This window comes from Triturus cristatus, chromosome 5_1 (assembly GCF_964204655.1).
Source record: "Triturus cristatus chromosome 5_1, aTriCri1.1, whole genome shotgun sequence".
In the NCBI taxonomy this organism is placed as follows: domain Eukaryota; kingdom Metazoa; phylum Chordata; class Amphibia; order Caudata; family Salamandridae; genus Triturus; species Triturus cristatus.
Window position 1 is genome coordinate 37,039,276 of NC_140587.1, and position 13,088 is coordinate 37,052,363.

General features: G+C 44.9%; 1 protein-coding gene across 6 annotated transcripts in view; it reads left to right on the forward strand.

Annotated features, from left to right (window-relative positions):
• Nucleotides 1-13,088, forward strand: part of LOC146830083 (uncharacterized) — a 93,809-nt gene that overhangs the window by 53,507 nt on the left and 27,214 nt on the right. For 4 of the 6 annotated variants that reach the window (XM_085604305.1, XM_085604306.1, XM_085604307.1 and 1 more), the window contains one exon: nt 9,119-13,056. The exons of 1 other annotated variant lie outside the window; for it this stretch is intronic. In XM_085604305.1, the coding sequence (XP_085460431.1) occupies nt 9,633-11,165 (1,533 nt within the window). In that variant the 5' untranslated portion in view covers nt 9,119-9,632 and the 3' untranslated portion in view covers nt 11,166-13,056. Of the gene's footprint in view, nt 1-9,097; nt 13,057-13,088 lie in introns of those variants that run through there. One more of the 6 variants, XM_085604308.1, reaches the window with a different exon arrangement.

A 13,088-nucleotide genomic window follows, 5' to 3' on the forward strand; every position in this document is an offset into this window, starting at 1 on the left:
CCCTCCACAATCGCTAAACACCGCTCCACAATCTATGCACAGTATATGAACCTGGAAAACCTCCCCGGTGGAGGAGTAAAAATTAACAATGAATAAAATAAATACAATAAAGATATGGGGGGAGGGGACTCGGGGCATAGTCCCTAAATAAACATAGTACATATGTACTTTATAAGGAGTAACAAATAGCAAAAGTGCTATACTTCTCCCCTTACAATAGTACATACGTACTGTAAAAGAACTAAATAATAGCAAATATGCTACATCTGTCCTCTTATAACAGCAGGTGACGTTTTTAAAAATGTCACACCTAGCCACCTACATGGCTCCTAAACAAATCAATAACAAATTTGTAAAAAGGCATAACACAGATGGTACTATGCTTTTCATACTGATCCCAAAAATATATACGGTAATGTATATAAACACACAACAAGCATGGCTTGAAGAAGATAAAATAAATAAATCGCCTTCTAAAGGTCAACAAGTGACCCTGCACACTCGACACGATCAACACATACAAACAATATTATACTTATTCAACAGGCAGACACAATCAGAAGCCACAAAAGAACAAGCATTGAAAATGCAATATGTCTCGCCTTTGATTAAGTTAAAGCCATTTGCTTTGTTACGGAAAGTGATACATAAGGAAAAGAGAGTATTAAGAATGAGGGGGATGTTCGAGGATGTGTCCTATCCTGTCTGATCTAAACGCTTCATACTATCCTCACATGTATCTAAACTTAACAATACATGTTTATGGCAGAAATGGCGAAAGGGGAGGGGAATAAGGGCTGTACCAATGGCAAACACCTACCTTATTTAGAGAAGATTTTTGTACAGCGCTGTATGTGGTTCTTAGCAGAGGTGGGCGAGCGGCCTAAAGCTTGAGCCAGGGAGAGGATGTGGCCTAACTGGCTAAGGCGGTCTATCTCAAATCTGTGGAACCGGGTTCGAGTCTCTGCAGTGACGCTCAACATACTGTGGTTCTGGGCAGATCACTTAATCTCCCCGTGCCTACCAAAAATGAATGTGTCCTTGTGTTACGTAACTGGTGTTCATGTAAAGTGCTCTGATACCTTTGGGTCGAGTTTACGCTAGGTAAAAAACTGGAGAGAAAAAAAAAAAGATGCTTGGCTGTGGCTAAGCTAGAGGTCATCTTCGGCCATCAAGCCCAAAAAGAGATGAGCTGTTAAGTGGCTTCTTCCTGCCAACCATACTCAAACCTAACGTGCTAAGAATAAAAGAAAAAAAGCATTATCTCAGGAGAGAGGTAGAGATATCCACCTGGTGCCTGCGTGGCAGTGTGAAACCAGAAAACTTGGGATTCAGCCCGGCTTCCCCACTTGACAAAATTGTGTAATCCTAACCAAATATTTAATTTCAACATGCATCTTTAGTTGTCATTATTGTATTTGAGGGCACTTTGAAATACATGTGCTCAGGGTGTGTTATACAAACACCTCTCATCATGGTGTCTGATTTAAATAGACTACAATGTTGCTCCATGTAAGCATCTAGACCACGTATAGGGTGCACATAACAGCTAACTTGCCTCTTATTTAACTAACGTCAATGCCGCCATACCTGGGCATGAATATTTTTAGGCTAATTTTTTTTAAAATGTCACTTTTAATACATGCCTTTCAATGCAGTGAGATAATCTAATGTACTGTTGAAACACTCGCACACATTAAAGGAATCCACTTTTCTGAATTGCTAAGTGTCTTCATATGATTTACATGCCAAAAACGTGAGGGCTTAGCCCGGCTCTAGTTTGGCTCTCTTAATGTATTGGCTAGCCCGTCTCTAGTCTTGAGTTACTTCAAAGCGCTTCTAACAATAACAGTCTGAATGTGAAGATTTTGGGGTCCAGTCGGTAACTCCTGGTCTAGCTCTAAAAACATAACATAACATAACACGTGTATTTGTAAAGCGCACGTTCACCACTACGGGTATCTTGGCGCTGAATAACAGATGTTTATTGTTACCCAACTCAATGGTACTCATTTTATCGACCTCAGATGGGTGAAAGGCTGAGTGGACCCGCCGGGATTTGAACCTGTGACCATGAGGTCGAACACAGGTCCCTGCAGCAGACGCATTAGTCCACTGAGCCACCAGACCCGGCGATATGAGGATGACTAGAAGTCACATAATACGATTTTTGTGGCCGGGGGCAGTAGGAGGGACAACACTGGAATAAGGTGCCCCCATTCTCTGGTCAATCGCTCCATCCGCAAGCAGTCTTTCTGCACCTGGTAGTACAGCACACATTTCCTCTTTAGAATCAATCGTAAAACTGGTACAGAGATGCCACGTATGGGGGAGGGTGGGTGGGAGGGTTTGAGGGGGGATTGCTAAGTTTGAACGCTCACTGACAGAATCACACATGTACACACATAGACAAACACACCTATATACAGAACACGCAACTGCTCACCAATTCCCATTCATGCATGGACATATATACAATATCAAACCAATAACATACATGTTCTAATGATTGCAAACACATTTACAAAGATACAGAGACAGGCTCCGGATATGCACATACTTGTATAAATGCATGCACACTGACGAGCACACGTACCATGCACTTATGCGCTTCCACGCATGCTCGTCATACAAGTTCCCGAGGGCACTGAGTGACCAACTCAAACACACCTAGACATGCTGGGCTGGGTAATCACCAGCCTCGGGTCACAAGCTCCACTCAGCTGTGTCTGTGAAGTGCTCATCCGCCGGCTAGGACTGGGTTAACCCGTGTGCCTCCTCGCCATTGGTGGGCAGGAAGAACCGAGCACTGAATGCGCTGGAGAGCCGCACGGGGCTGATGCAGACACCTCCTGCTCTAGGTGGGCACCCCGGGAGATGCGCCTACTGTGGGGATACTGCTGGAGAGGCGGGCTGCTCGCTGATGCCATCTGGCATGGATGACCAGCCTCCGGGCAGTGCCAGCCAAGGTGCGTGAGCACAAGGAGTAGAAGCCGGTCAGTGAGGGATGCAATGCTGCAGATGGGCCGACGATGACCTTGGTGGGCAGATGTGCCGGAGTCTGGAGAGGGCCCACTGACCCTCAGCTCAGAGCCCCTGGCTGGGCACCGTAGAGCTGCAGTGCAGTCTGCTGTCCGGTGCACGGGACTGTCTGCAACAGCACCAATAAACAAGCTAGCAGCACGCCCTCCTACGTCATGGGAACAAAGATGGCGTCGGCCTGTCCAGATGGGCTGTCCTAAAAGTGGACATGGCGGTAACCGAAAACCTCGATTTTCAATCACAGGCCAGCGTTTCACATAAACAATGACGCCTGCCAATTGAAAACAAGGGCGGGGCTTAAAGTCCCTTCCGAAACTGTATTGATTCCAAAAGACCCTCACATGGCGAGTGCAGTGCATGCGCGCTGCTAACACCAGGCGAAACCTAAAAAATTATCTGAGTGGTTTTACACACACAAAGGGGGTTGTAGCCTGACCAGGAGGATCGGGTTTCACAACCACCCATCAGGGAAAAGAGAAAATAATAAAAAGCACTTTCTGACTCCAACCACTAGATGTACAGTATGTGAATCTAGAAGAGACCAGCTATAAAATTATTGTAACAGGTAAGTAACTAGTTTCTTCTCATTTGTTTGTTGTAAGCATCTAGTGGAGAACGAGCATTGTTTTTTTCCTCACTCTCTTGTTTGTTTAAGGGTTTATATCGTTAGCCACATATTATTTGGTCACAAAGTTGTGTAGTCGCACAGGCTCAGTGTTAGAAATGGGGGTCTCTAGTTGGCAAGGGCTTGCACCTTTGTCCTAGTAGGGACCCTTCTTCCTTGTCACAATAAGGGAGTTACACACCTAAAAAAAAAAAACCTGCTCACCCCCTTGGTAGCTTGGCATGAGCAGTCAGGCTTATCTTAAAGCCAGTGTGTAAAGCATTTGCACATAACTGACAGTAATACAGTGTAAGCACTACAAAAGGACACCACACCAGTTTAGAAAAATAGCCAATATTTTTATATACAAGACCAAAAATGAGAAGAATCCACAATACAGTACTTAAAAAATCTACAGTTATCAAAATATGCTTTAAAAACAGTAACTTGATTTCGATAGGTCCGTCCGGGGCTATCACGGCGTCGTAAGCAAACAAATCCAAACAGTGCAGGCTGGTCACGGCGTCGCGAACCAGCTACGGTGTCGGGAAGACCCGCAAACAGTACCTGTTAGAGATGCAGGGCACCGAGGCCCTTGAAGTCACTCGCGTTGCAGATCAAGCTCCTTTCTGTTGGGATCAGGAGCGCGGCCATCGGCAGGCGTCAGGTGCTGCAGTTTGAAGTGCAGCGGTGTGGTGTGTGGTGCCCTCAGGTCGCGTGCGAGCAGCGGCTCGGTGGCGGCATCAGATGGCGTCGGTGAGACCAGGGTCGCGGAGCGAGGTGAAGGCGGTGCTCGTTGCGGTGCTGGCAGGTCATGGTGCAAGCGTCGGCGTTGCTGAAGCGCTGTCATCGGCTGACGAACAGGAGTCGATGGTGCTGGCGTCGGTAGGCCATGGTTGCGGTGCGTCATGTAACTTTATGAGTGGTGCCCTCGAACCACGGTGCAAGTAGCGGCGCCGATTTCGGCGTGGAGCAGGGGTGTCGGGGAGGCCAAGGCATCGTCGTGAAGCGAGACGGTGCGGAGTGAGGTGCCCACAGGTCACGGTGCGAGCAACGGCTCGGTGGCGGCATCAGCAGGCGGCGTCTGAGACCAGGGTCCCCGTGCGGCGTTGTGGTGGTGCTCTCTGCTGTGCCCAGGCTTTGGCGTGAGGCGGTGCAGAGTGCGGTGCCCACAGGTCCCCGTGCGACCAGCAGCTCGGTGGCGGCGGCGGCAGGTGGAGTCGGTGAGAGCAGGGACGAGTGGTGACGGTGCCCTCTGTGGTGCCTTCAGGACACGGAGTCTGCATCGTAGACGTCTAATTGCTTTTCTTATGTCGCAGCACAAAATGCACAGTCCCCAGTGCTGAAGGCAGAAGAGCTTGAAGTTTTTGCTGTACCTGAGACAGGCTCTACCTCAGGCCTTTGAAGAAACTCACAAAAGTAGATTGCAGAAAGACAGAAGCAGCCACTGTAGGCCAACACAGCAAAGCACACAGCAAAGTGGTAGTCCGTCCTCACAGCTTCTCCAGCTCTTCTTCTTGGCAGTATTCTTGATCCAAAAGTGTTCTAAAGTTCAGGCGTCTGGGCCCCAGTATTTGTATCCAAAAATCCATTGATCCTCTAGGCAGAGGGTGTCTGTGCCCAGCCAGAATCAGTTCTGCCTTCTCTGGTGTGATTTCCCGGCAGGGGTGGAGACTGCATTGTCAGAGGCAGACCAGGCCCTTTGAGGTGCAAAGAAATCTCCTCCCTCTTCCCCCATCGCAGCCCAGGTCTATTCAGCCCTTTCCTGACCTACCTAGACTATCGGGAGCCACCCTTGCTTCCTAGCCATCTGTCATCCAAAGCCCAGACAGGCAATCCACATTCCAACAGAGGCACACGGGATGACTGAGCAAGAAAATACCTACTTCCTAAAAGTGGTATTTTCAAACACAGAATGTAAAAATCACCTTTACTAAAAGATGCATCGTTAATTCGGAGTTCAGGCATACTAAATTTAATTTTCCCTCCTAGTTCCCAGGGCCAGTTATGTTTATAAGATGTTATAAACAAACTTCCCATTCTGCCCTATGAGGAACAGGTAGCCTTGCAATAGTGAAAAAACGAAATGGGCTGTAATTAACTATAAGGACACACACCAGGGCATGTCCTACCTTTCACATACACTGCACCTTGCCCACAGGGGTACTTTGGGCCTACCTTAGGGGTGCCTGACATGTAAGAAAAGGGAAGGTTAGGGACTGGTCAGTGTGTACGCGGGCTAAGTCGACATGACAGTTACAAACTGCTCGCAGACTCTGCAATGGCAGGTCTGATGCACCTTTTCCAGGCTACTCACGTGGGTGGCACAATCTGTGCTGCAGGCCCACGCGTAGGATTTGGCCCTGGCACACTCAGTGCACTTTACTGGGGCTGACAAGAAAACCAAACAGCCAATCATGGAACCACCAATCCATAACATACTTTACCACAGGAGCACTTGCACTTTACCACTGATCAGCAGCGAGAAAAGTGCGCAGAAACACTACGTCAGCAAAAACAGATTCAAAACCCGGGAGGGCAGAAAGCAAAAACTCTGGGGAAACCCGCCAAAAGCTGCCAAGTCTAACTCTCAGTCATTTCAAAGGGGTTTCCTTGCTGCTGCATGAAATGAAGAATGTAGTCAACCTGTTTATTAAAACGTCCCCTTCTCTTTCCCACATGTTCATGGTGAGGAACAGTTTCAGGATGGTCCATTAATTCTGAATTTGTCATCTCTCATTAAGTCCAAAATCTAAATCTTTCAGGACATTTCGTAAAATGGTTACTGCTAATTTGACTGCGACCTGTGATCTTTTGTCAGCAAGAGCTTCAGGAATCAACTCAGCTGAGAACACCATAAGTGGCTCATTCTTTTTGTTAGATTGACCAAAAACAATTGTCATTGTCCATTAGCACCAGAAAAATCTTACTTTGATTGTTATGGATCAATACAGTTTCATCAATGTTGACCATTATTTCTCAGATCTCACTGAATGTGAACCTGTAGCCAGCACTTGAGTGGCTTTAAAATTTCATGTGCTTTTTCGAAGAGTGCAAACTTAACTTAAGGCTTGCGGTTATGTTGCTGCTGGGAGCTCATTGTACATTAATATTTTCAAATGTATGCACACATGCAGTTTGTGTGGCCATACAAATCCACTCCAAATGCATTCTCCTCGCTGTTTAGATTAGCTACTCAGCTGAAAACTTCATCTTGGAAGAAACTAGCTGCAGATAAACATGTTTAGCCTTTGAGAATTGCATACTCTATACTTTGTTCTTTCGTCAATCCCTTTGGCTCTTGTTCTGGGTAAACCACAGATAACACATTGAAGATCCTCTGCTTTCTGATCAGTTGCTGGAAGTGGACGAGGGGTTGACATTGATCTAAGTGGAAAGGTTTTGGGTTTGGTTGTCGTCGCTTTCTCAGAAGACTTTGGTTCTTGTTATGATTTACTGGTTTCTGCTATTTTTGGTCTATTTTTTCCAGGCTTTTTTCCATTGTATACAACTTATGGCACTTGTTACACTGATTAAACACTTGATCCTCATTACCCATCACTTTCAATCTTTTGTGAAGTTCTTGCCATATTTCTGCAGCATCTCAATTTCTCTTCTGTCCAGCTGCAGTTGTTAGCTTTTATTTCGGATTAGTTTGGCATATGACACTTTATTCTTTATTGAAGGAGGCCTTGATTTTGTAGTTGGCAATGCTCTGTCAGGAGTTAAAGATCCTCTGCTACCACATGCTTCGGTCATGTTTACGAACCTAAAACAAAATTATAATATATTACCAATGGAAAATGGCGTAAGGGGTGCTCTGAGGAGTTATTTTCTGCCTCTAAGACTACTTGACCGCCCCAACCTATATTTTGACGCCAAAATGAAGTATATAGGTCCCATGGTTCCTGAAATATTACATCATATTCATATACATACACTCCGCCGCCTTCGACACCGTCTGCATCGCACACTATGCACACGACTCCACGACACAGGGATCCGAGACAAGGCCCTGGACTGGACCTCCTCCTTCCTCTCCGGCAGAACCCAGAGAGTCTGACTCCCTCCGATCTGAGGCCTCAGATCATCTGCGGCGTCCCCGCAGCGATCCTCCCTCAGCCCGACGTTGTTCAACATCTACATAGCTCCTCTTGCACGCATCGCCTGACAGCACAACCTCAACATAATCTCCTACACCGACGACACACAACTGATCCTCTCCCTCACCAAGGACCCTCTCACCACCAAATCCAACCTCCGTATGCTCCGCAAGATCTACAGATGGATCCCGACAGACACAAGGAAAACACCCAGGCCCTAGTCAGCAGCAGACTCGACTACTGAAGCGCCCTCTACGCCGGAGCCCCGACCAAGCTCATCAACAGACTGCAAAGAATCCAGAATGCCTCTGCACGCCTGATCCTCGACGTCCCGCGTCGCGACCACATCACCCCCCCCACCTGAGTAACCTGTAATGGCTCCCTGTCGACAAAATAATCTCCTTCAAGCTCCTGATCCACGCACACAAGGCACTCCACAAGACCGGCCCAGCGTATCTCAACAGCCGCCTCTCCTTCTACGTACCCAACAGGAAACTCCGCTCCGCAGACCTCTCCCTGGCTACCGTCCCACGCATCCGTAGAACCACAGCCGGAGGCAAATCCTTCCCCCCACCGCGCTGCCAAGACCTGGAACACCCTCACCCCTCATCCTACGACAAACCGAAGACCACCTAACCTTCAGGAGACCACTCCAGACCTGGCTGTTCGACCAGTAGCAACAGCATTCCCCCCCCCCCCACCCTCAGCGCCTTGAAACTCTTGCGGGCATGTAGTGCGCTTTACAAATTATTTGATTGATTGATCATCACTGCAACACATCCTCAATTTTTAAAACTGTCATCCAGAAAAATGTGACCCGGATTAGCAAGGTCTACCCAAGCTAACTTGCGTCTCTAATGATGCAGAAACACAAATCAAAAATGAAACTTTCTGGACAACCGTTTTTTACGGATGTAGATCAAGGGGCCAGGACTATTTGGGGGGATGTCGGGGGGGGGGGGTTGAGTAAATGGAGGGATCTTTCACTAGCTCAACTGGCCCTAACCGTGATCAGGCCTGGGGGGTTACTAGTGCTGGAGGTGGGCTGCCAACTAATTGTCACAGTCAAAGGGCACCAAACATAGAGATCTTATGTTGAAACTGAGCTGTTGTGTTCAGGATTTGATTAGTGGGTATGCCCACCTGATGACTAGTTCACCGGTTGCAACAAGATTCTTTACATTAATGGTATAATTGTAAAACCAACCTTAATATCTCTAGTGGAGCTACTGATGCCTTTCTCTTTTTGTGCCCCTCTACCTCAAAATATCACTTTTCATCCTCCAACTTCTATGTGTTATTGCCACTTGGCTGAGAGCAGCTACTTGATGTTATTCACACTGTTTAGACGTTTGTTTCTCATTCACAGAATCGAAGCACCTGATAAAGAGACCTGCAGCACCCATGCACCAGAAAAGTCCTGCGCAGCATCATCAGAAGAAATATTGTATAGGTGTGCAGAATCTGAGTGAACTTCCACTCGAAGAATATTGGCCCTGTGTACACACTGCGATTCATTCTGGGGAGACAAAGCTTCATGTAGAGCTCATCTTTATGGACACTTTGAAGATCCATGCCAGTGATAACCTGTATCATTATAGAGGGGGAAATGCTTTGTTGAGATTTGCTATATGTACCTGGGATGTTTTGCTGTGGTTAGAAACCATGTTATAGTACAGAGTCTGAGAAAGGCTTCAATTGGAGCTTACGTTTGTACTCAAATCATAATGAGACAGACCGGCTCAAGTGTCCAAAGTGTGACCTTATTGTCATTCTAACATTAAATCAGTTAAAACATAAGAATATCATAAGGAGTAACCATAACAGTGTAAGACGTGTGAAAAAAACTTGACTCACAGAACCTTCTATTGAATTATCAGAGAATGATTTCCGGGGAGAAACTCTACCAGTATGCGGTATGTGGAAAAAGCTGCACCGAGGGCTCTTTGCTGCACAGTCATGAAATAGTTAATTCTGAGAAGAAGTCATTCCAGTGTACGGAATGTGAGAAAAGCTTCACTGAGCCAAAGAAGCTTTTGAGTCACCAGAGAGTCCATTCATGTGAAAAACGCTATCATTGTACAGAATGTGGGAAAAGATTCGTATCTAGACGCTATTTGTTGATACACCAGAGAGTCCATACTGGTGAGAAACCCTATAATTGTGCAGAATGTGGGAAACTCTTCTCTCAGAAAATAAACCTTTTGGTACATCAGAGAATTCATACTGGCGAGAAACCCCATCAGTGTATAAAATGTGGGAAAAGATTCATATCTAGCCAACGTTTGTTGATTCATCAGAGAGTCCATACTGGTGAGAAACCCTATCATTGTACAGACTGTGGGAAACTCTTCTCTCAGGAAATAAATCTTTTAGTACACCAGAGAATCCATACTGGTGAGAAACCATATCCGTGTACAGAATGTGGTAAAATCTTCACTCGGAAAAGTAATCTTCTTGTACATATGAGAGTCCATTCTGGCGAGAAACCATATCATTGTACAGAATGTGGGAAACTCTTCTCTCAGAAAACCCATCTTCTCGCACATCAGGGACTCCATACTGGTGAGAAACCCTTTCAGTGTACAGAATGTGGGAAAAGCTTCTTTCATAAGGCGTATCTGTTAAGACACCAAAGACACCACAGTACTGAGAAACCCTACCGCTGTACAGAATGTGGAAAAAGCTTCACTGTAAAGAGCACACTGTTAGGACACCAAAGAATTCATACAGGTGAAAAACCTTTTAAGTGTTCAAACTGTGAAAAAGCCTTCACTTGGAAGAGCACATTGGTGAAACATCAGTTAACCTGTACTAGTGAGAAACCCTACCACTGTACAGAATGTGGCCAAGGATTTGCAAAGACAAGCACACTAATGAAGCATCAGGAAATCCATACTGGTGAGAAACCCTTTCAGTGTACAGAATGTGAGAGAAGCTTCACTGTAGGACACCATTTGTTGAGACACCAGAGATTCCATACTGGCGAGAAACCTTATCAGTGTACAGAATGTGGAAAAGCCTACGCTGATACAAGCACGCTAATGGCCCATCAAAGCATCCATACTGGTGAGAACCCCTTTCAGTGTACAGTGTGTGGGAAAAGCTTCAGTACGAAACCCATCCTGGTGAATCATCAGAGAATCCATAGTGGAGAAAAACCCTTTCAGTGTACAGAATGTGGAAAAAGCTTCACTCTCAAGAGCACACTAATGGCCCATCAAAGAATTCATACCGGCGAGAGACCTTTTCAGTGTACATACTGTGGGAAAAGATTCAATCGATCACACACTTTATTGAGACACCAGAGAGTCCATATTGGTGAGAAACTGTATTGGTGCACAGAAAGTGGGAAACGCTTCACTCAAAGCACATGTCTTCTCGATCATGAGAGGCTAAAGGATGATTTAGTGTAGGAAATGTGTCAAAAATCCACTCTGCTGAGAAACCCTTTTGCTTTATACGGGACAAGCGTCACTCGGGCAAGCAAACAGTTCATACATCAGAGAATCCATACTGGTGAAAAACCCTACCACTGCACAGAATGTGGAAAAAGCTTCAGTGAGAAGGGCAGCCTGGTGCTTTAAAGAAAAACGTTTCCTGAAATTTACATCTAGGAGATCCAGCGATAAGTCTATGGTGTTTCCTTACTAAAGTATTGCAACCTAATGAATCAAGCTCATTTTGGAAAGAAATCTCTCAGACCACAAAATGCAGTCGGGAAGTGTGTAACATCCAATCTCAGATCATGACTAGAAGTTTTTCAGTCAGAAGTTGTATAAAAATGATCAAGAGTGATAAAGTGAAGGAATTGGAAAAACCTGGACATTTTGAGTGTGCCCCCAGGTCTCCCTTAAAAACAAATAATGCAACTATAAGGGCTGCAAATTGTCATGGACAGGAAGTTAAGAATGGATTCCGATTGTGCTGATAAAAAAAGAGCCTAAGCAGTGGTGATGGATCCTGGTGCCATAAAATACCTTAGAATTGAGTGCCTTTCTGCAGGCAAGGAGATAAGCGTTCCGGTCTTGGTGCATATAAAGAATACAAATTTGCACCTTTAGGTTCTGCTGGAAACCTTTGGTGAACATTTCTTTAGTTTCCTTGTCTATAGTGCTGAGGAGAAAATAATGTTCAAGCAGTCTAGTTTTTATGCACATTTTCCTGGTAGTGATGACCTAATAATGCGGTCCATGAACAGTCAGAAATCTGTGGGTAATAGAAGGATGCTAGAGTGTGACTCATCCATGATTGACAGACCAACCTTATGTTAAAAATTGTGAAACTCAGAATCTGCATGTCCTTTTACAGTTATCTCTTCACATCGACACATGAGATCCTTCATACTCAGAAGTGTCCAAAAAATGTATACCTCGGACTTGCCATTGACAGCGACATTGTGATCTCCTTCTGTTATCAAGCTATTTGTTTGTTTTTTCCAGACCTGTTAAAACTAGTGTCGGTTTTCTCCCAGTATTAGTAGAAGAAATAATTTAAATCCTAGCCTTTATGGATTACCTAATTCTGGCTTTAACCCACTAGGACTCCAGCGTGGTTTAAATTAATTGGATATGCACAGAGAATTATTGACCTCAGTCGAAAAAAGTGAAACTGAAAAATTAGAGAAAGAAGTGTTCTTTTTATTGGTACTTCTGAATCACCTTGTAGCGGCCCACTTGGGCAGTATTGTTGAGTCCGTAAACAAACTATAATTCGCCACTTTGTATGATTTATAAAATACAATGCTCAATCATGGGGAATAATGTTGCCTAAAAATATACAATGTATTTTGATAATTGAACCCAGTATGTTATGGAGAATTTATTGAATCATTGTAAGCAAAGTGTGGAGTATTTTCTCCATGCACACTACCCTGTAACAACATACGACTATAAAAGTATTTTTTTAAATGGTGGTACACTTTTGACAAAGGCTAAGGCTGAAACGAGTCCGAAATAGACCGTTAGTGCAGCCTATGCCTGCTTGAAAAATAAAATCTCTTACCGCATCGAGTGCTGAAGTTCCTTTGTTATTGGTAGGACAAGTGTGTGTATAATATATATATATATATATATAATATTATAATTTTGAATACTCATGTAACATCTTATGTTACTCAGAAGGTAAATGCCCAGGCAGTCAAGATGATTTATGAACTTCCAGCATGTACCTTTTGTTATAGAATATATATGAACTTCTAATGTTTTCCTGAAAATCCAATGCTTACATAAAACTGTCATGTTAAGAAAGGGGTTTGATTTAAGTAGCACAGCTCAGAACTGAAATAAAAGTTTGAGTTTGATTTGACGAACTGAATACAATCCATTGCAGTTTGCTGG